This window comes from Thermothelomyces heterothallicus, assembly GCF_042370625.1.
Source record: "Thermothelomyces heterothallicus CBS 202.75 unplaced genomic scaffold P884_scaffold_14, whole genome shotgun sequence".
Classification (NCBI taxonomy): domain Eukaryota; kingdom Fungi; phylum Ascomycota; class Sordariomycetes; order Sordariales; family Chaetomiaceae; genus Thermothelomyces; species Thermothelomyces heterothallicus.
The window spans coordinates 749,312-762,826 of record NW_027192575.1 but is presented as its reverse complement, the minus strand read 5'-3'; the positions used below and the strand labels follow the sequence as shown (position 1 = coordinate 762,826).

The 13,515-nt window shown below is 55.8% G+C and overlaps 8 protein-coding genes across 8 annotated transcripts in view; 5 read left to right on the top strand and 3 right to left on the bottom strand.

Annotated features, from left to right (window-relative positions):
* P884DRAFT_202373 (permease family-domain-containing protein) overlaps positions 1-598 on the top strand; it is a gene marked incomplete at both ends in the record, with an annotated part of 2,012 nt that extends 1,414 nt beyond the window's left edge. Inside the window, one exon of the mRNA XM_069438420.1 lies at positions 121-598. Coding sequence (XP_069296915.1) covers positions 121-598 — 478 coding nt within the window. The remainder of the gene's footprint in view (positions 1-120) is intronic.
* Positions 599-1,760: 1,162 nt separating this feature from the next.
* P884DRAFT_330419 (Redoxin-domain-containing protein) lies at positions 1,761-2,825 on the top strand. The gene is made up of 3 exons (XM_069445685.1): positions 1,761-2,278; positions 2,369-2,414; positions 2,505-2,825. The coding sequence occupies exons 1-3, from the start codon at positions 1,920-1,922 to the stop codon at positions 2,709-2,711; spliced, it is 612 nt and encodes a 203-aa protein (XP_069296914.1). The 5' UTR covers positions 1,761-1,919; the 3' UTR covers positions 2,712-2,825.
* A 218-nt stretch (positions 2,826-3,043) lies between these two features.
* On the top strand, positions 3,044-3,477 carry P884DRAFT_270551 (uncharacterized protein; the record flags this gene model as incomplete). The annotated part of the gene is made up of 2 exons (XM_069442363.1): positions 3,044-3,247; positions 3,322-3,477. The coding sequence occupies 2 exons, from the start codon at positions 3,044-3,046 to the stop codon at positions 3,475-3,477; spliced, it is 360 nt and encodes a 119-aa protein (XP_069296913.1).
* Positions 3,478-3,771: 294 nt separating this feature from the next.
* Positions 3,772-4,560, bottom strand: P884DRAFT_300593 (DASH complex subunit Dam1-domain-containing protein; the record flags this gene model as incomplete). The annotated part of the gene is made up of 4 exons (XM_069444785.1): positions 3,772-3,883; positions 4,000-4,057; positions 4,114-4,171; positions 4,249-4,560. The coding sequence occupies 4 exons, from the start codon at positions 4,558-4,560 to the stop codon at positions 3,772-3,774; spliced, it is 540 nt and encodes a 179-aa protein (XP_069296912.1).
* A 1,546-nt stretch (positions 4,561-6,106) lies between these two features.
* On the top strand, positions 6,107-7,773 carry P884DRAFT_270550 (CRAL-TRIO domain-containing protein; the record flags this gene model as incomplete). The annotated part of the gene is made up of 4 exons (XM_069442362.1): positions 6,107-6,880; positions 6,952-6,993; positions 7,054-7,153; positions 7,256-7,773. The coding sequence occupies 4 exons, from the start codon at positions 6,107-6,109 to the stop codon at positions 7,771-7,773; spliced, it is 1,434 nt and encodes a 477-aa protein (XP_069296911.1).
* Positions 7,774-7,922: 149 nt separating this feature from the next.
* On the bottom strand, positions 7,923-9,074 carry P884DRAFT_245308 (HIT-like domain-containing protein). The gene is made up of 6 exons (XM_069440421.1): positions 8,793-9,074; positions 8,638-8,720; positions 8,496-8,564; positions 8,320-8,412; positions 8,246-8,260; positions 7,923-8,187 (listed from the first exon to the last, which is right to left on the bottom strand). The coding sequence occupies exons 1-6, from the start codon at positions 8,836-8,838 to the stop codon at positions 8,080-8,082; spliced, it is 414 nt and encodes a 137-aa protein (XP_069296910.1). The 5' UTR covers positions 8,839-9,074; the 3' UTR covers positions 7,923-8,079.
* A 449-nt stretch (positions 9,075-9,523) lies between these two features.
* Positions 9,524-10,311, top strand: P884DRAFT_300590 (uncharacterized protein; the record flags this gene model as incomplete). Its single annotated transcript, XM_069444784.1, has 3 exons — positions 9,524-9,603; positions 9,680-9,895; positions 10,002-10,311. 3 exons carry the CDS (start codon positions 9,524-9,526, stop codon positions 10,309-10,311), a joined length of 606 nt encoding a protein of 201 aa, XP_069296909.1.
* Positions 10,312-10,647: 336 nt separating this feature from the next.
* Positions 10,648-12,635, bottom strand: P884DRAFT_202812 (SprT-like family-domain-containing protein; the record flags this gene model as incomplete). Its single annotated transcript, XM_069438459.1, has 2 exons — positions 10,648-11,785; positions 11,851-12,635. 2 exons carry the CDS (start codon positions 12,633-12,635, stop codon positions 10,648-10,650), a joined length of 1,923 nt encoding a protein of 640 aa, XP_069296908.1.
* Positions 12,636-13,515: the final 880 nt, after the last annotated feature.

Here is a 13,515-nt window from a genome sequence, read left to right as displayed (position 1 = left end):
CTTTTTTTTTTTGTTTTTAATCCACCTCCCTCCCACTCGAAACCGACAGCGAACCCTCCCAGCCGTAGCCATAACCCAGAAACAAGAGACGAGGAAAGCTGACTTTCTCCTGCTTCCCAGCCTCTTCCTCGTCATCGCGGGCATCTTCACCAAGTTTGCCGCCTCCCTCGTCGCCATCCCGTCGGCCGTCCTCGGCGGCATGACGACCTTCCTCTTCAGCGCCGTCGCCGTCTCGGGCATTGCCATCATCGCCCGGGGCGTCCCCTTCAACCGCCGCAACCGCTTCATCCTGACCGCGGGGCTGGCCCTCGGCTACGGCGCCACCCTGGTGCCCGACTACTTCAGCCACGTGTTCACGTACGACGGCGGCAACAAGGCCCTCCGCGGCTTCCTCGACGCCATCGAGCTCATCATGGAGACCGGCTTCGCCGTCACCGCCGTCGTCACGGTCGCGCTGAATCTCGGCCTGCCCGTCGAGCTGGAGGATACCGTTGCGGCCGACCAGCCCGCCGGCGCGGGCTCGTCGGTAGTCCGGGAGGAAAGGGGCAGTGGTAGCGGTGAGGAGGGTGCGGAGTTGAAGGGAGTGAAGGTGGCGTAGGAGCGCATCTCCCCTCCCTCCCTTCCTGGGATTGTACGAATGGCATCTTGCTATATGCGTGTATTTTGGTGATGGATACCCTATTTCCTTGTTCATTTTATCTATTCGAGAAGAGTGACACTTGATCGATGATGTTTCTTTTCTTACCGATGAGGGAGGATCTCCAGTCATCCACTCCCCAGCATTGGTGCAAACGATCCAGAAATTATCAACTTTGAGAGTGAAGTGACACCTGGAAGCCGTGAGATCCTAAGCTAACGCAGCTCAGAATTTACTGTATCGTGTTGCACAAACCTCATGACTCCCGATGAAACGTTCTTGTGTTTCCGTAGAGAATTTGTCGGACAACTCATTCATCACACCCACGGAGAGTGACTAAGCGCCTCCAAGAAAGTGGCCTGCCAACGCAGAAGTGTGCGCGGTTGTATCCTTGTTCATTCGGAGAAAACCTTTCTCTTCTCTGATTCGGCGATGACAGTCGTCGGGCTGATTCAACGCTACGGAGGCCAGTAACATATTTCTCTGCATTAAAGGTGCAGCCGTTGCAGCCCTTCTCTCCCGACAAGGTAATAGAAACCAGTCGGACTCTTTTAGCATCCGGTTCAAGTCATCATCGTTGCTTCGGGGGCACCTTGGCCGTATCATCACGGCGTGTTCTAGGAGGATAATGTTGGGACGACAGGACTAGTCGTTAGCTTTGATGTTAGGACTGCGTGCTGACACCTGTCAAGTCATGAGTCGGGTGCTCTCAGTGACCTGCATACGGTGAAGAACGGCTCTTTTCGAAGTTTCTCGGCCTGAGACGAAGAAGAATGATTGGCCATTCCTTTTTTTTTTTTTTTTTTTTTTTTTTTTTTTTTTTTTTTGGTGTTTACTCCGAGTTACCCTGTAGCCCCTGATTACAGTCAGTTCCGAGCTCAGCAGGTGGCAAACAGAGAAGACGCTATTGCCTCGTCATACAGCCGCGAGAAAGTACCCTTTCCAGTTCAACGAGAAATTCTACACCTTCTAGAAATAGCAGAGGTAACACTTTATGGGGTCAACGAAATGGAAGTCGCGATGGAGCCAAACCCTAACCCTGTCTTCCAATCACCATTACCCCAGCCATTTTGTGATGTCACCGCATCAACACAAGGCCGCTCGGCTGGTCGTTGCAGCATCCCGAAACCGAAGCTTCTTCGCCGACACAACAGCTACTTATCAATTGCAACGACAGCCACGTCGCGCACACACTCACAACCACGTCAATCGAATCCCACTGACTCTCCAATCACGAGACAACTAGAATTCTTTTTTTTTTTTTTTAGTAAAAGGCAGAGAAATGTTCCGCTCAACCCTCCGCCCTCTCACTTCCGCAGCTGCGGCCGCAGCCACGGCCTCGCGCCGCGCCGCGGTCCTAGGCAGCGCCGCCCCGCGCGTCTCCCAGTTCCACAGCACCGCCCGCGTGCTCATCAAGCCGGGCGACCCGCTCCCGGACACGGACGCCCTCATGGAGGGCACCCCGGGCCAGCGGGTGAACCTGGCCGAGGAGGCCAAGAAGTACAACAGCATGCTGCTGATCGGCGTCCCCGCCGCCTTCTCGCCCGCCTGCTCCGCGACACACGTCCCCGGCTACGCGAGCCACCCGCGCACCAAGGAGTTCGAGCTCGTCGGGGTCGTGTCGGTCAACGATGTTTTCGTGTGAGTTTTGCCCCCCGCCCCCTTTTGTTGTATTGTTTTTTTTTTGGAGCGGGGAGGGAACGGGTGTTGACGAAGAGGAAATTGGTTTAGGATGAAGGCCTGGGGTGAGACGCTGGACCCTGCCGGGCAGTTGGGCGTAAGTCTTGCCTCGTTTTTTTTGGCCCTGGATGGGTAAGTTTTGGTATGTGCAAGAAGATTTGCTCACGTCCGTCCGAACAAATGTTAGATCCGTTTTTTTGCCGACCCGACCGGCAAGTTTACCAAGATGCTCGACATGGCGTTTGATGGCTCGGCCATTTTTGGTGGGGACCGGTCGAAGCGGTATGCCATCATTGTCGAGCAGGGCAAGGTCAAGTCCGTTGCCGTCGAACCTGACAACACTGGCACGAGTGTGTCGCTGGCGGAGAAGGTGCTTGGTCCCGTGTCTCCCTAAAATGACTGGCTCAGCCCGAACGTTTATTACGGCATATTCGGCGTCTTGGGCAAAACGAATTACGGCAACCGCGCGCCGGGGCTTTGAAGCGGAATTACTTAATGAGAGGGAGGTGTCCTTATGGTGTTCTAGTGGTCAGTTTCAGTCAATAAACTTGCCCATCACGCCACGAAAAGCCTTGGATCGCAGCTTTACTCGTAACGTTGATCTCTGGTGCATTGTCGGACCCTAACCCGAATGTAGACGGCCTTTAAAGGTCCCACCGGTCGCCGTGTTTTCGGTAGAAAGCCACACCACTATCTCATCCCCATTCTCTTTTAACTCGCCTCGCAATGTCAGCCCGCGCCCTCTGGTACGTGGCTGCGACGAAAAAGTCTGCCAAAAACATCTTGTACATGCACTGCAATGTCAAGCCGGGGGCAAGCAAGAACCGCGAGGGCATTACCTCGGTAAACGATGAGGCAGTCGAGATATGCGTGGCCGCGCAAGCGCGCGAAGGGGAAGCCAACAAAGCCGTGATTCGGGTGTTGAGCGAGGTATCCATTTCTTCAAGTTTATTCGCTCCACTGGCTATCCCTGGCCCAAACTAACACCATACCCTTCCCCCCAGGTACTAGACCTCCCCAAATCAGACCTCCAGATTACCCAGGGCCTCAAGTCTCGGAACAAGACGGTTGCTGCCGTCGGTTCCTGGGTCAACTCGGGCCAGGAGGAGTGTCTGAAGCGGGCGAGGGAATGTCTCGACAAGGCCATGGAGAACTCTTGAAATGTGATTCCCCCGAAACCTCCTTCGCGCTGCCTCTGAATCGGGACGCGCGCCCTTGGTGATACTGATGGCTGGTCTCGTCCTCCGAGGTTCTGGGACATACCAAGCCGTAACCCCAGGTTTCGCAGCCAATGTTTCGAGCTAGCTTGCCTAAGAACGAGTATTGTGGTCGGCATTGCAGTCTGTTGGGTACCGATATTTCGTGCCACCCGTATTGCGGTTCCGTTAAGGCAATTTGCCGATTAAGCTCGATCCCTTCACCTGATCCCACGCACCCTCGGTCTCACAAGCCCACTAGGCCGCGTTCCCCGGGTACCACCGCGGCCGCCTCTTGCCGATCCTCTGGCCGATGTCGTGCCCCGAGTGGTTGCAGCAGGGGCAGGAACTCGAGATTGGCGGCTTGACGCTTGTGTCTGGTATCGGAGGGATGACTTGGTGGATGGGGGGTTCTCGACAAACGAAGTGTCCGTTGTCCTGGCTCCCGTTAGTTTGGTGCCTTTGCTGCCCCGCTAAGCGACCTACATGAACGTAGTCTCGGTATCAACCTCGCCAGCCGTTCGTTCAGGAGGTCTTGTAGGGTCTGCATCCATGTCAGTAACTCTCCGCCTAGCCCTCATTGTCCGTCTTGTCACCTACTCTGCTGTTGTTCCTCTTCCTTCAACTTCATCCTCTTAAACGACTCCGTAATTGGGCCCTGTGTTCCCCCGAGAAGTTACGTGATGAGCAGCCGTCCACAGGTCACCCGATTTCGAATCCTTGTTTGAAGCATACCTCGGGAAAGTCGACACAAAATGCGTTCATATTCAGTCCATACAGGAAGCTTGCGAAGCTCTCGCTGAACCGAGCGAGGCTCTCATGCATCAGCTGGAAGTGCATCATGTTGGCCTCGAGATCTGCAATCGCGTCTGACAGCTCAGCAAAGGCAGGTTCGAAGGCATTGAGTGGGAAGGACGCGGAGTCTCCCTGCACGCTGTTGCGGGCTGAGTCGCGGAACGACGAGCGTGACGAGGGCCGAAGAGGGGTTGTGGGACGAGAGCGGGAAGTAGACCGCGCACGTCGGTGGGAGCTGCCATCGTGGGCCATGCCGAAGCAAAGATTTTTGTCTGTTTCCTGGAACTCTGTCCGTCGCGCTTAGGGGTGATTTCTTGGGTTGTCCTTTGGTCAATGTTTTGTTTGGTTTCCCCGATCCTCAATTTGGAAAGCTTGGGACCGGAGCTGCCCACGTGTTGCCCCGCATTCGATTTCGCGTTTCGTCTGCGGAGCCCACTAACTACCACGCGATTGACACTCGGCACTACCTTAGGTAATAAGTTCCTACAGATACAGTGAAGCGGTCTTTGGCATGTATGTACAGTACTGTACAGGTTGTCGTGTATGTGCGTAAAGATATGAGTGCATACGGTACACACATTACCGTAGGTACCAAATGTACGCTACTAGTATTGGAGGCGACAAGCAACAGCACCCACGCGGTAAGCCCTTCAGTAAGGGCGAGATTATCGACCTGGGCCCCTAATAAGGCGCCACAGCAGTCTTCCAGTTGCGGGGGTTATTGTAAGGTGGCTACAGATACTACTATGGAGCTAGTGCTTGGTAACTTCCTCCTGGTCTTTATGCAGCTCTCGCGGATCAGCCGGAACAGCGCAACACAGCACGCAGGGGAAACACCCAGCGCAGAGAAGGGGGAAAAAAGGATCAGGACTGGAGGGCTTGACTTTTAGCGCATTCGTCCGAAAACGAAGACATGCGTACAGCTCTTGCTACAGATTATTCGTGGTTCAGTTGGTCCTACCCATCATCATCATCGGTGATTCGGTCTTGTGGATCCTCCCGACCAATTCGTGAATGGAAAAGCAAGAACCTAAATTTTGACGACTTCGCGCGCATCCCATCCCGTTTCCTCGTCCCGGCGGCCTCCTCCTCGTATAACCCATCCTTTCCCGCGTCCGTCGATCCAAACGCAGTGGAGCTGCTCCGTCCATGCCAGCCAAACTCCGAGCAGCTCTATCCTGATCCATTGAGGAGGCATTCTGTATGTAACCACTTTTGTCCTGGCTTGTTAGCCTGTCGTCCAGAAGCCGTTCTGCACTTCCGAGCTGACATGTCAGCCATCCCGGGATTGCCTGCCGTGCAACAGCAGCCCTGCACGAATAACTAACTAATCCGTACTGGTCTCAACAAAGTTTCGGCCTCTGCACATCAGCCGCCACCGCGTTTTCAAAACAGTTTCGGTGATCCTTTTCTCATGCGCATGCCATCGGGCCTGAAGTTCTCGCTTCAGTCCACCCACTTGGCTCCTTCGACCCCTCTCTTAAGCAGGCGCTCAGGATTCAATCTAGCTCGGGTCTGTGGCGATCCTGTTCTGGCCTCCGCCCGGGCGTTTCATTCACGCGCTTCACTCTTCACGCTAAGGCTCTCACCCGGCAGTAGAACTCGCGGGCATCTGAATCGCCAGCGGGTCGATTGTTCTGCAAGAGCACAACACCCTCGCAGCGGATATCTCAAGGCCTCCTCGTCGGGACTTTACCTTATTGTCGCCGCAGCAGTAGCACTATCTGCCTCTTATTCCTTATACCCACGCAAAGCTGTGCCTGAGCGCCCTCGGGTACGATCTGGACTTGTCGAAGACATGACGGCAGACGTAGCTCCCGGTCGCCCCGGCAACCTGACTCCTGAGCAGGAGGAGAAGCTCCGGCGGTTATGGCAGCTCATCTTGCAAGTATGTGCTGTCGGCCAGGAAAACGACGAGAACAACTCGACTGCCGCGAACGAGAAGGCCCAAGATGAGGATGGCAAGAAGGAGAAGAAAGGCCGCATGTCGTTCTTCTCCCGGAAGAGCAAGAAGGACTCGGGGGCAGACTCGACACCCGGGACTCCGGCAAACGCACCCGTCCTTAATCTGGGGAAAGACGGCGAGGCGGATAAGTACGGCCAGACCAAGGCTTTCTACGAGACTCTCGCCAGCCAGTCGCCGCAATCGATCCGCAACACCATCTGGAGCATGGTGAAGCATGATCACCCGGACGCGCTTGTCCTTCGCTTCCTCAGAGCGCGCAAGTGGGACGTCGAGAGGGCGCTCATCATGTTCGTCTCCACCATGCGCTGGCGGGCGCAGGAAATGAAGGTTGACGACGACATCATGCGCAACGGCGAGGCTGCTGCGGTGGCTACCGCCGAGACATCCAGCGATCCGGCCGAGAAAAAGCTTGCGCACGACTTCATGGCCCAGATCAGGAAGGGTATCAGCTATGTGCATGGCCACGACAAGCAGGGCAGGCCGCTCTGTTTCGTCAATGTCAGGCTCCACAGACAAGGCGAGGAGGCCGAGGAGGCCCTGGAAAGGTACACGGTGTATCTTATCGAGACATGCCGCATGCTGCTGCAGCCCCCGGTTGACACTGCTGTGAGTCTTCTCAATCATCTTCTCGAGCGTACAGCACTATACTAAGTTTCCTTTTTTTTTTTTTTTTTTAGACAATTGTATTCAACATGACCGACTTCTCCATGGCCAATATGGTAAGTTAAAAGTTAACCCTCGACTCTGCCTTCACAAAGTTCCGTAACTGACGTCTATAGGACTATGCTCCGGTCAAGTTCATGATCAAGTGCTTCGAAGCCAACTACCCAGAGTGCCTGGGCGCGGTCCTCGTCCACAAGGCTCCTTGGATCTTCCAAGGTAAGCTGGCGGCCCGCTCCCTCCCCCAAGCCTTCCTCCCTTCCTTCTTCCATTTTGCCACCTTAAGTAAAACACGAACACCACCCGCTAAACAAACCCCAGGAATCTGGAAAGTCATCCGCAGCTGGCTCGACCCCGTCGTCGCCAACAAGGTGCACTTCACCAACAGCGCCAAGGAGATGGAAGAGTTCATCCCAATTAAGCACATCCCCAAGGACCTCGAGGGTGAGGAGGACTGGACGTACCAGTACGTCGAGCCTACCGAGGGCGAGAACGCCAAGCTCGCCGACACCGAGACACGCGACCGGCTGCTGGCGGCGCGCGAGAACCTGTACAGGGAGTACGAGGAGGCCACGCTCGAGTGGGTCCGCAGCGGCGAGAGCGGCGACGGCAACGCGGCCGAGATCAAGGCGAGGCGCAACGCGATTGCCGAGAAGCTCCGCGTGGATTACTGGAACGTCGATCCCTACTTGCGCGCGAGGTCGTACTACGACCGAACCGGCGTTCTGTTGCCGGGCGGGAAGCTGAATTGGTATCCTGATGCGAAACCTGACGAGGTAAAGGATGCTGCCGCCGCTCCGGCGCCTGCCGTCGAGACGACGAGCGACGATGTTGATTAGATGTGATTTTAGAGCGATGTAAATCTAGTACATATAGATGCCCATCAAGCCGAGTCAGGGCTTGGGGAGATCGAACACGCAGGTCCTGATGGGGCTGACACTTCAAAGCTCACATCAGGGGCTGTACCGGACACTGTCAATAGACACTTGGGCGAGCGAGCAAAGCTTGTTGCATTGCTACTCTGACGGCTCGAGCCGCAAACAGGATGCTGTTCGATGACCAGTTGTAGGCCTAGATTACCTAGGCACCCGGCGAGGCATGGCCACTCATCCGGCTCACGACCGCTTAGCAGAAGCACACAATATTTACACCTTCGACTTAATCTCCTCAAACAGCGCCTTGAGCTGGTCCATATCCGTCTTTTGCTGAGGCCAGCCGATACCAAGGCCTTCCTGCGGGTTGGGCTTGGGGATCTAGAGACAAGTTTAGTCAGTGACAGTTCGCGGCTATTGAGCATCGGAGATAACAGACCATGTGGAAGTGCACCTGTTTGAGACTCGCGTTAGCTGAACATTCTGACACAGCGAGTATGGGAAGCCACTTACATGCCCAACCACCTGATGCGCCCCCGGTCCATTGTTCTGCAGGATGTTGTACTCCTCCGCGCCCGTCGCCTTGACGAGCTTCTTCGCGATGGGCTGCCATCGGGTGTCACAGATCAGTCTTTCCGGTTCTTGTGTGTGGCATGGTGCACGGGGGGTGGGGCTTCGATCGGGCGTACCAGGATATCGGTCAGGTGGTCATCGGGGATGTCGGTCAGCTTCTCGCCGTGGAATTTGGGGATGACAAGCTATAGGGTGAAGACGCGTGTGAGCTCTCTTCAATCGAAAATGAGATCGTGGTTCGGGAAGGCTGAATCGTACGGCATGCCCCCGACTGAGCGGGTTGATGTCGAGGAACGCGAGTGACTTCTCGGTCTCAACGAGCTTGAAGCACGGGATCTCGCCTGGAGGACGGGGTTAGCCACTGCAGCTTGAGCAACCCACTGGGAGCTTGGGTTGGGAGCAGGTCGACGTGCCCTTGATGATCTTGCAGAAGATGCAGGAGGCCATCTTGCTTGCCATTGATTTTAGGGAACGGACCTGAAGAGAGATAACAGTGGCGAAGCTGGCACTTTGCAGAGAGAGGGGTCCCTATATATTACGTTGACGTTGGTAATGGAATGTCAGCTATTCTAAGTTTGACTCCTGCTGATATCTCCGATAATTTACAGCAGCAGAGCCCGCATTCCGGCCCGTACTGGGCGGGTTGCAAGCACTTTGAGCGGGGTAACTCTCGGCTAACAGGCGTCACCCCTCAGCGACGGGACAAACGGACAAGAGCAAGTGACGAGACCAAGTCGCAAATCCAGAGTCAAGACAGATATCTAACCAGATATGGATTGCCATGACACTTTTGGATTGTTCTGATGGGGGATAATTGGTTCAGCCAAGTACGTACCGCTCACTTTCATCGACACCAATAACATACCAAGTAACTACCTTGCATACAGAGCACCCGCATCCATGTCCCCGGGCCCTTGGTGTATCGCGCGTTGATACCCCGCCACAGTCCACATCGAAACTTCGAATGAACCCCGCCATCACACCTGCAAGCTGCGCCGCCTTCTAGCTCGAGCCTGATGTCACAGCCCGGGTTCAGTCGCAAACCAACTTGCGCTCGACACAGCTGCGCCCCTCGTTGACCCGAACACCAGGAGTTGGCAATTTTCACTCTCCACAACCAGCAACACGATTTCGCGACACCACCATGCCTCACAGTTTCAAAAGAGTGCCCCTGTTTGGTGGCGCGCTTGAATGCGAGCTCCCGGACAACTTTGCCGACGTCAGGTAACGGAAGACCTCCATCGCAGAGCACAGTCGCAGAAAGGGGGGGACTAGAGATACTGACTCTCCACTGCTGCAGCAAAATTCGTCAAGTCCCGGACAACCAAGAGGTCTACATCGACAAGGACGGCTTCACCTCCATCATTTTCGACATCACCCAGCGCGTCAAGGCGCCCGGTACGGGACTCGAGCGTGACGGTCGCGCGCTGACGATCCACCTCGAAGATCTGGTCGGCGAGGACGTCGACACCGTCAAGGTCTGGAACACGACCGAGACGCAGTTCACCCACCTCGAGTGAGCCTCCCTCTTTGTCTTTAGTTTGCCTTTTCTTCGCCGCAAGGCACCACCTTCCCCCACCCGGCCCCTGGATGCTAACAAGTTTCGCGAAAACAACCAACAGTGAAGGAACGCCGGCCTACACGCTCATAGCGACCCAGACCCCCAAAGCTCCGTCGAACCCGGACGAGTCGCGGCGAGCGGCCGCGCCGGATTTCACCGCGCTGATTCTGACACTGCTGCGCTTCGAGGAGCAGGATAGCGATATCCTGATCACTATCAACGTGCCTCACATCAAGGGGGAGTATGATGAAGAGGAGGTGGACCTGGCGCTGGGCAAGCAGGGCGAGCTGATCGGGGACGCTGTCGAGTACGCGGCGCGTATCTGGGCGACGTTCAAGGTTAACGATTGGCGGCTGTTTAACGAAGTATAGAGAGAAAGGGCGTGGTATGTATTGATCCGGCCGGGACACGCACGGCCGGCCAGAAGAAGTCTGTCTCTCATCGTTTGGTTGTCTCGATTGATTGCAAAGGGGAGGTGCGGAAGAGCAGGCTAGGGCTGGCGCTTGAGGATGATGATGATGATGATGATTACATGGTCAGATTCTTTGGACGAGCTTCACGATGGTGATTGACGACGTAATGACGGCTTTAAAAAGCCTACGCAAGGTAACATTTACACGCTTATACAACGGGGACGGTTCATGCTTTTTCGCACTCACGTCGGCTTTTCTCGCGCGCCCCCCACACTCGCCACACCGTGACTTCCGCTACACAGTAAGCTCCTCCAGGCCCTCCTCCAGCTTCTTGACCTGCTGATCAGGCGTCATCGCGGATGCCGCCCCTTTCTTCGCCGCCCAGCGGCTAGCTACAATCTTCATGATCTCCTTCTGCGGGCTCTTCGGGTTCTCCTCCTTGACCAACCGCATCTGTTCCTTCACGAAGGCCTGGTACTCGCTCACCACCTTCCCCTTGTTGGCCTCTCCGTCGCCGCCGGCCTTCTTGCCGGAACCCCTCGGGGCGGGCTTGATCTGTCTCAGCTCGCCCCGGCAGCGCCCGCAGCGGTGCCTGGCGGGGTCGATGCTGCGCGAGTGGCGCTTGAACTCGGTACAGCACTCGGCGCACGCCCACACGTACTTGAAGTCGATGTCGTACGAGTGCTTGGTGGTCACCTGCACGCCGCGGTCCGCGAAGGCGCGCGAGCACTGCGCCGCCCAGGCCTTGAACTCGCGCCCGTGCGGATTGGTCGTCACGCCGCTGACCATGAAGTTGGCGAGGTGGCAGAACTCGTGCGCGAGCACGTTGAGCAGGCGGTGGGCGTCGTCGATCACCTTCTCGGCGAGCTCGATGGAGGCGTGGTGCTTGTGTTTGGTCGTCGTCGTGCCGTCTGGCCGACGGGTCCGGATGGTCTCGCGCTTCCAGTTGGCGCGGCCTGCCGTGGTGTTGAGCTTGTTTGTCCAGATGACCCTGATGCCGCCCGTCGACTCGGCCAGTTCGCCAAGTCTGCCCTGGGTGATGACCGTGTCGAGTTCCTGGAGGAACTTCTCGGCGAGATCGCGCTTCGTCGCCTCGAAGGCCCTCTTCGCCTCGCGGTCGGATGCTTTCTTCGCCCCTGCCGTCTTCTGGGATGGTTTTTCCGGGCTCGTCTTCGCTGGGCTGTTTCGCCGCGCAGCGACGGCATCCGGAAACAGCTGTTTTCGAGGCGAGTGCTCGTCGTTCCAGTCGTCGACAAACTCCTGGCTCCAGAACAGATCAGAACTGGGGTGGTGCGGCGTGATGGGGATCCGGGGTAGCTTCTCGGGCGACACAAGGCCGGGCCGAGACCTTGGTGGTGTTGAGGGAGGCGTGATCTCTCGGTCGCTGGTGGCTGACGTCCTGGACTTTGCTGTCTCTCCTTCTTTTTGGTTCCTGGGACGGGTCAGTTTGTCCGGAATCTGACTCGGTGTTGCGTCTTCCAATGGTGGCCAACCTACAATCGGAGTTTGGACATGGAATCAGACAGATCCCTGTCCCCCTCCATGCTTGTCTCCCCCATTCTCAACGTTCCTCTGAGCTTCGACGCATGATCCTGCTGCACGGAGATGCCTCCCTTTGCTGCCGGCCCACGACTAGTTCCTGGCTTCTCTTTAGGGTTCGAGCACGTACTGCCGGCAGCATTCTCGGCAGCACGTGCCCGTGGCTGCTTGTCCATCAGCCCCAACCTCGGCCTTGAGCGCGGTCTCCTCGGCGGCGAATCTGCAAACACGTCTTCGTCCTCGTCCTCGCTGGTTTCACCGTTCACGAAGTCCGAATCCTCCGAGTTGCACGAGTGGAAGGTGTCGTCAAACATAGACACGTCCTCGGTGATGGTGATCTCCTCTCGTGCGGAAACGTATTTCTCGTCTTCGTCGTGTGGAGATGACGGCGGCGGAGCGACCGCAGGTCTTGTGTTCCTCGTCCTCAACTCGACTCCCGCGCGTTTTGGTCGGGAGCTCCCCTTTCCTTGACCCGCGCCATTGTGTTCCCTATCAGCTTCTGCGCTGGCTGGAGCCCATGCCTTCAGCAGAAGATTGTCCGTTATGGGCCCCAGTTTTCGCCGCCTTATTGTTGACGCTGTCTTTGCCACCAGTCCTGTTTTTGGCGTAGCCTTCAAATTCTCTTGTATCGTCAAATCGTTTTCTTGTGGCTGATATTTTTTCCTAGCTACCAGAGCATCAAGGTCGGGAAACTCGTCGTCGTCGTCGCTCCATATCGTGCGTGGTCTCGTCAGTCTAGCCATTTTGATGATGAAATGCAAGGCTTCAGCAGTTTAGCTTCTGGGGAAAAAACCACAAAGTGAAAGCTTTGCAAATTGGTTCATCGCTGCTCGTAACCTTATAACCTCTCTCAATAGTTCCGCTTGTGGGAATGTCCGTGTGGATATGATTTGCGGGTTGATGTAGTAGTGGTTGCTAGGGGCAACTAGGAGCTTTGTCATGCTTGCTTTCGGCTCCGCAGCAAGTACGGATTACGGATAGTTATTTGCTAACCCCACCGACGAGGAACTCCAAAATCTGCACAATTTGTCTTCGAGCTCTAGTTAGTTATATTACCTTGTGCAAAGATACATCACCTCAGAGCCAGCTTACTCGCCCCCATCAGCGTGACATCTTCATCCCAGGTCTTACTAAGGTGCGAACTAGTATCTCTGCGCCAGACGCTTGACCAGGCCAAACTATCTCCAAAGCATCATTCAGTGCACTCCACAATCCCAACGACGGAGTGTCTGGACACATTTGAATCCGCACAAATGGATCTAATAGTCAGACATCAATATCCCAGCAGTCCTTCGTATCGATAGTTTGCGAGTCAGGTTGAGCTCGAGGACGCGGCAGCCTGCGCCTCAACACAGCATCCCTGGATACCGAGGAGTATCCGGCCTGACCGGTGAAGACCTTGTACAGTAACTTACTCCGTACCGTACTCAGTACAACGCTCGGAACATACCTTCGGTGGGTAGCGCGCATTAATCCGTACTCCATAATCTACCACCAGTTTTTGAAGCACAGAATAACTGGGACCTGATCGAATTCAATGGGGGATTCGCATCGAGGAGTTGCACAACTTGACCGTTACGCAGCTGTAAACCAACCTCTGCAAACCTAGTACTGCAAGAATCG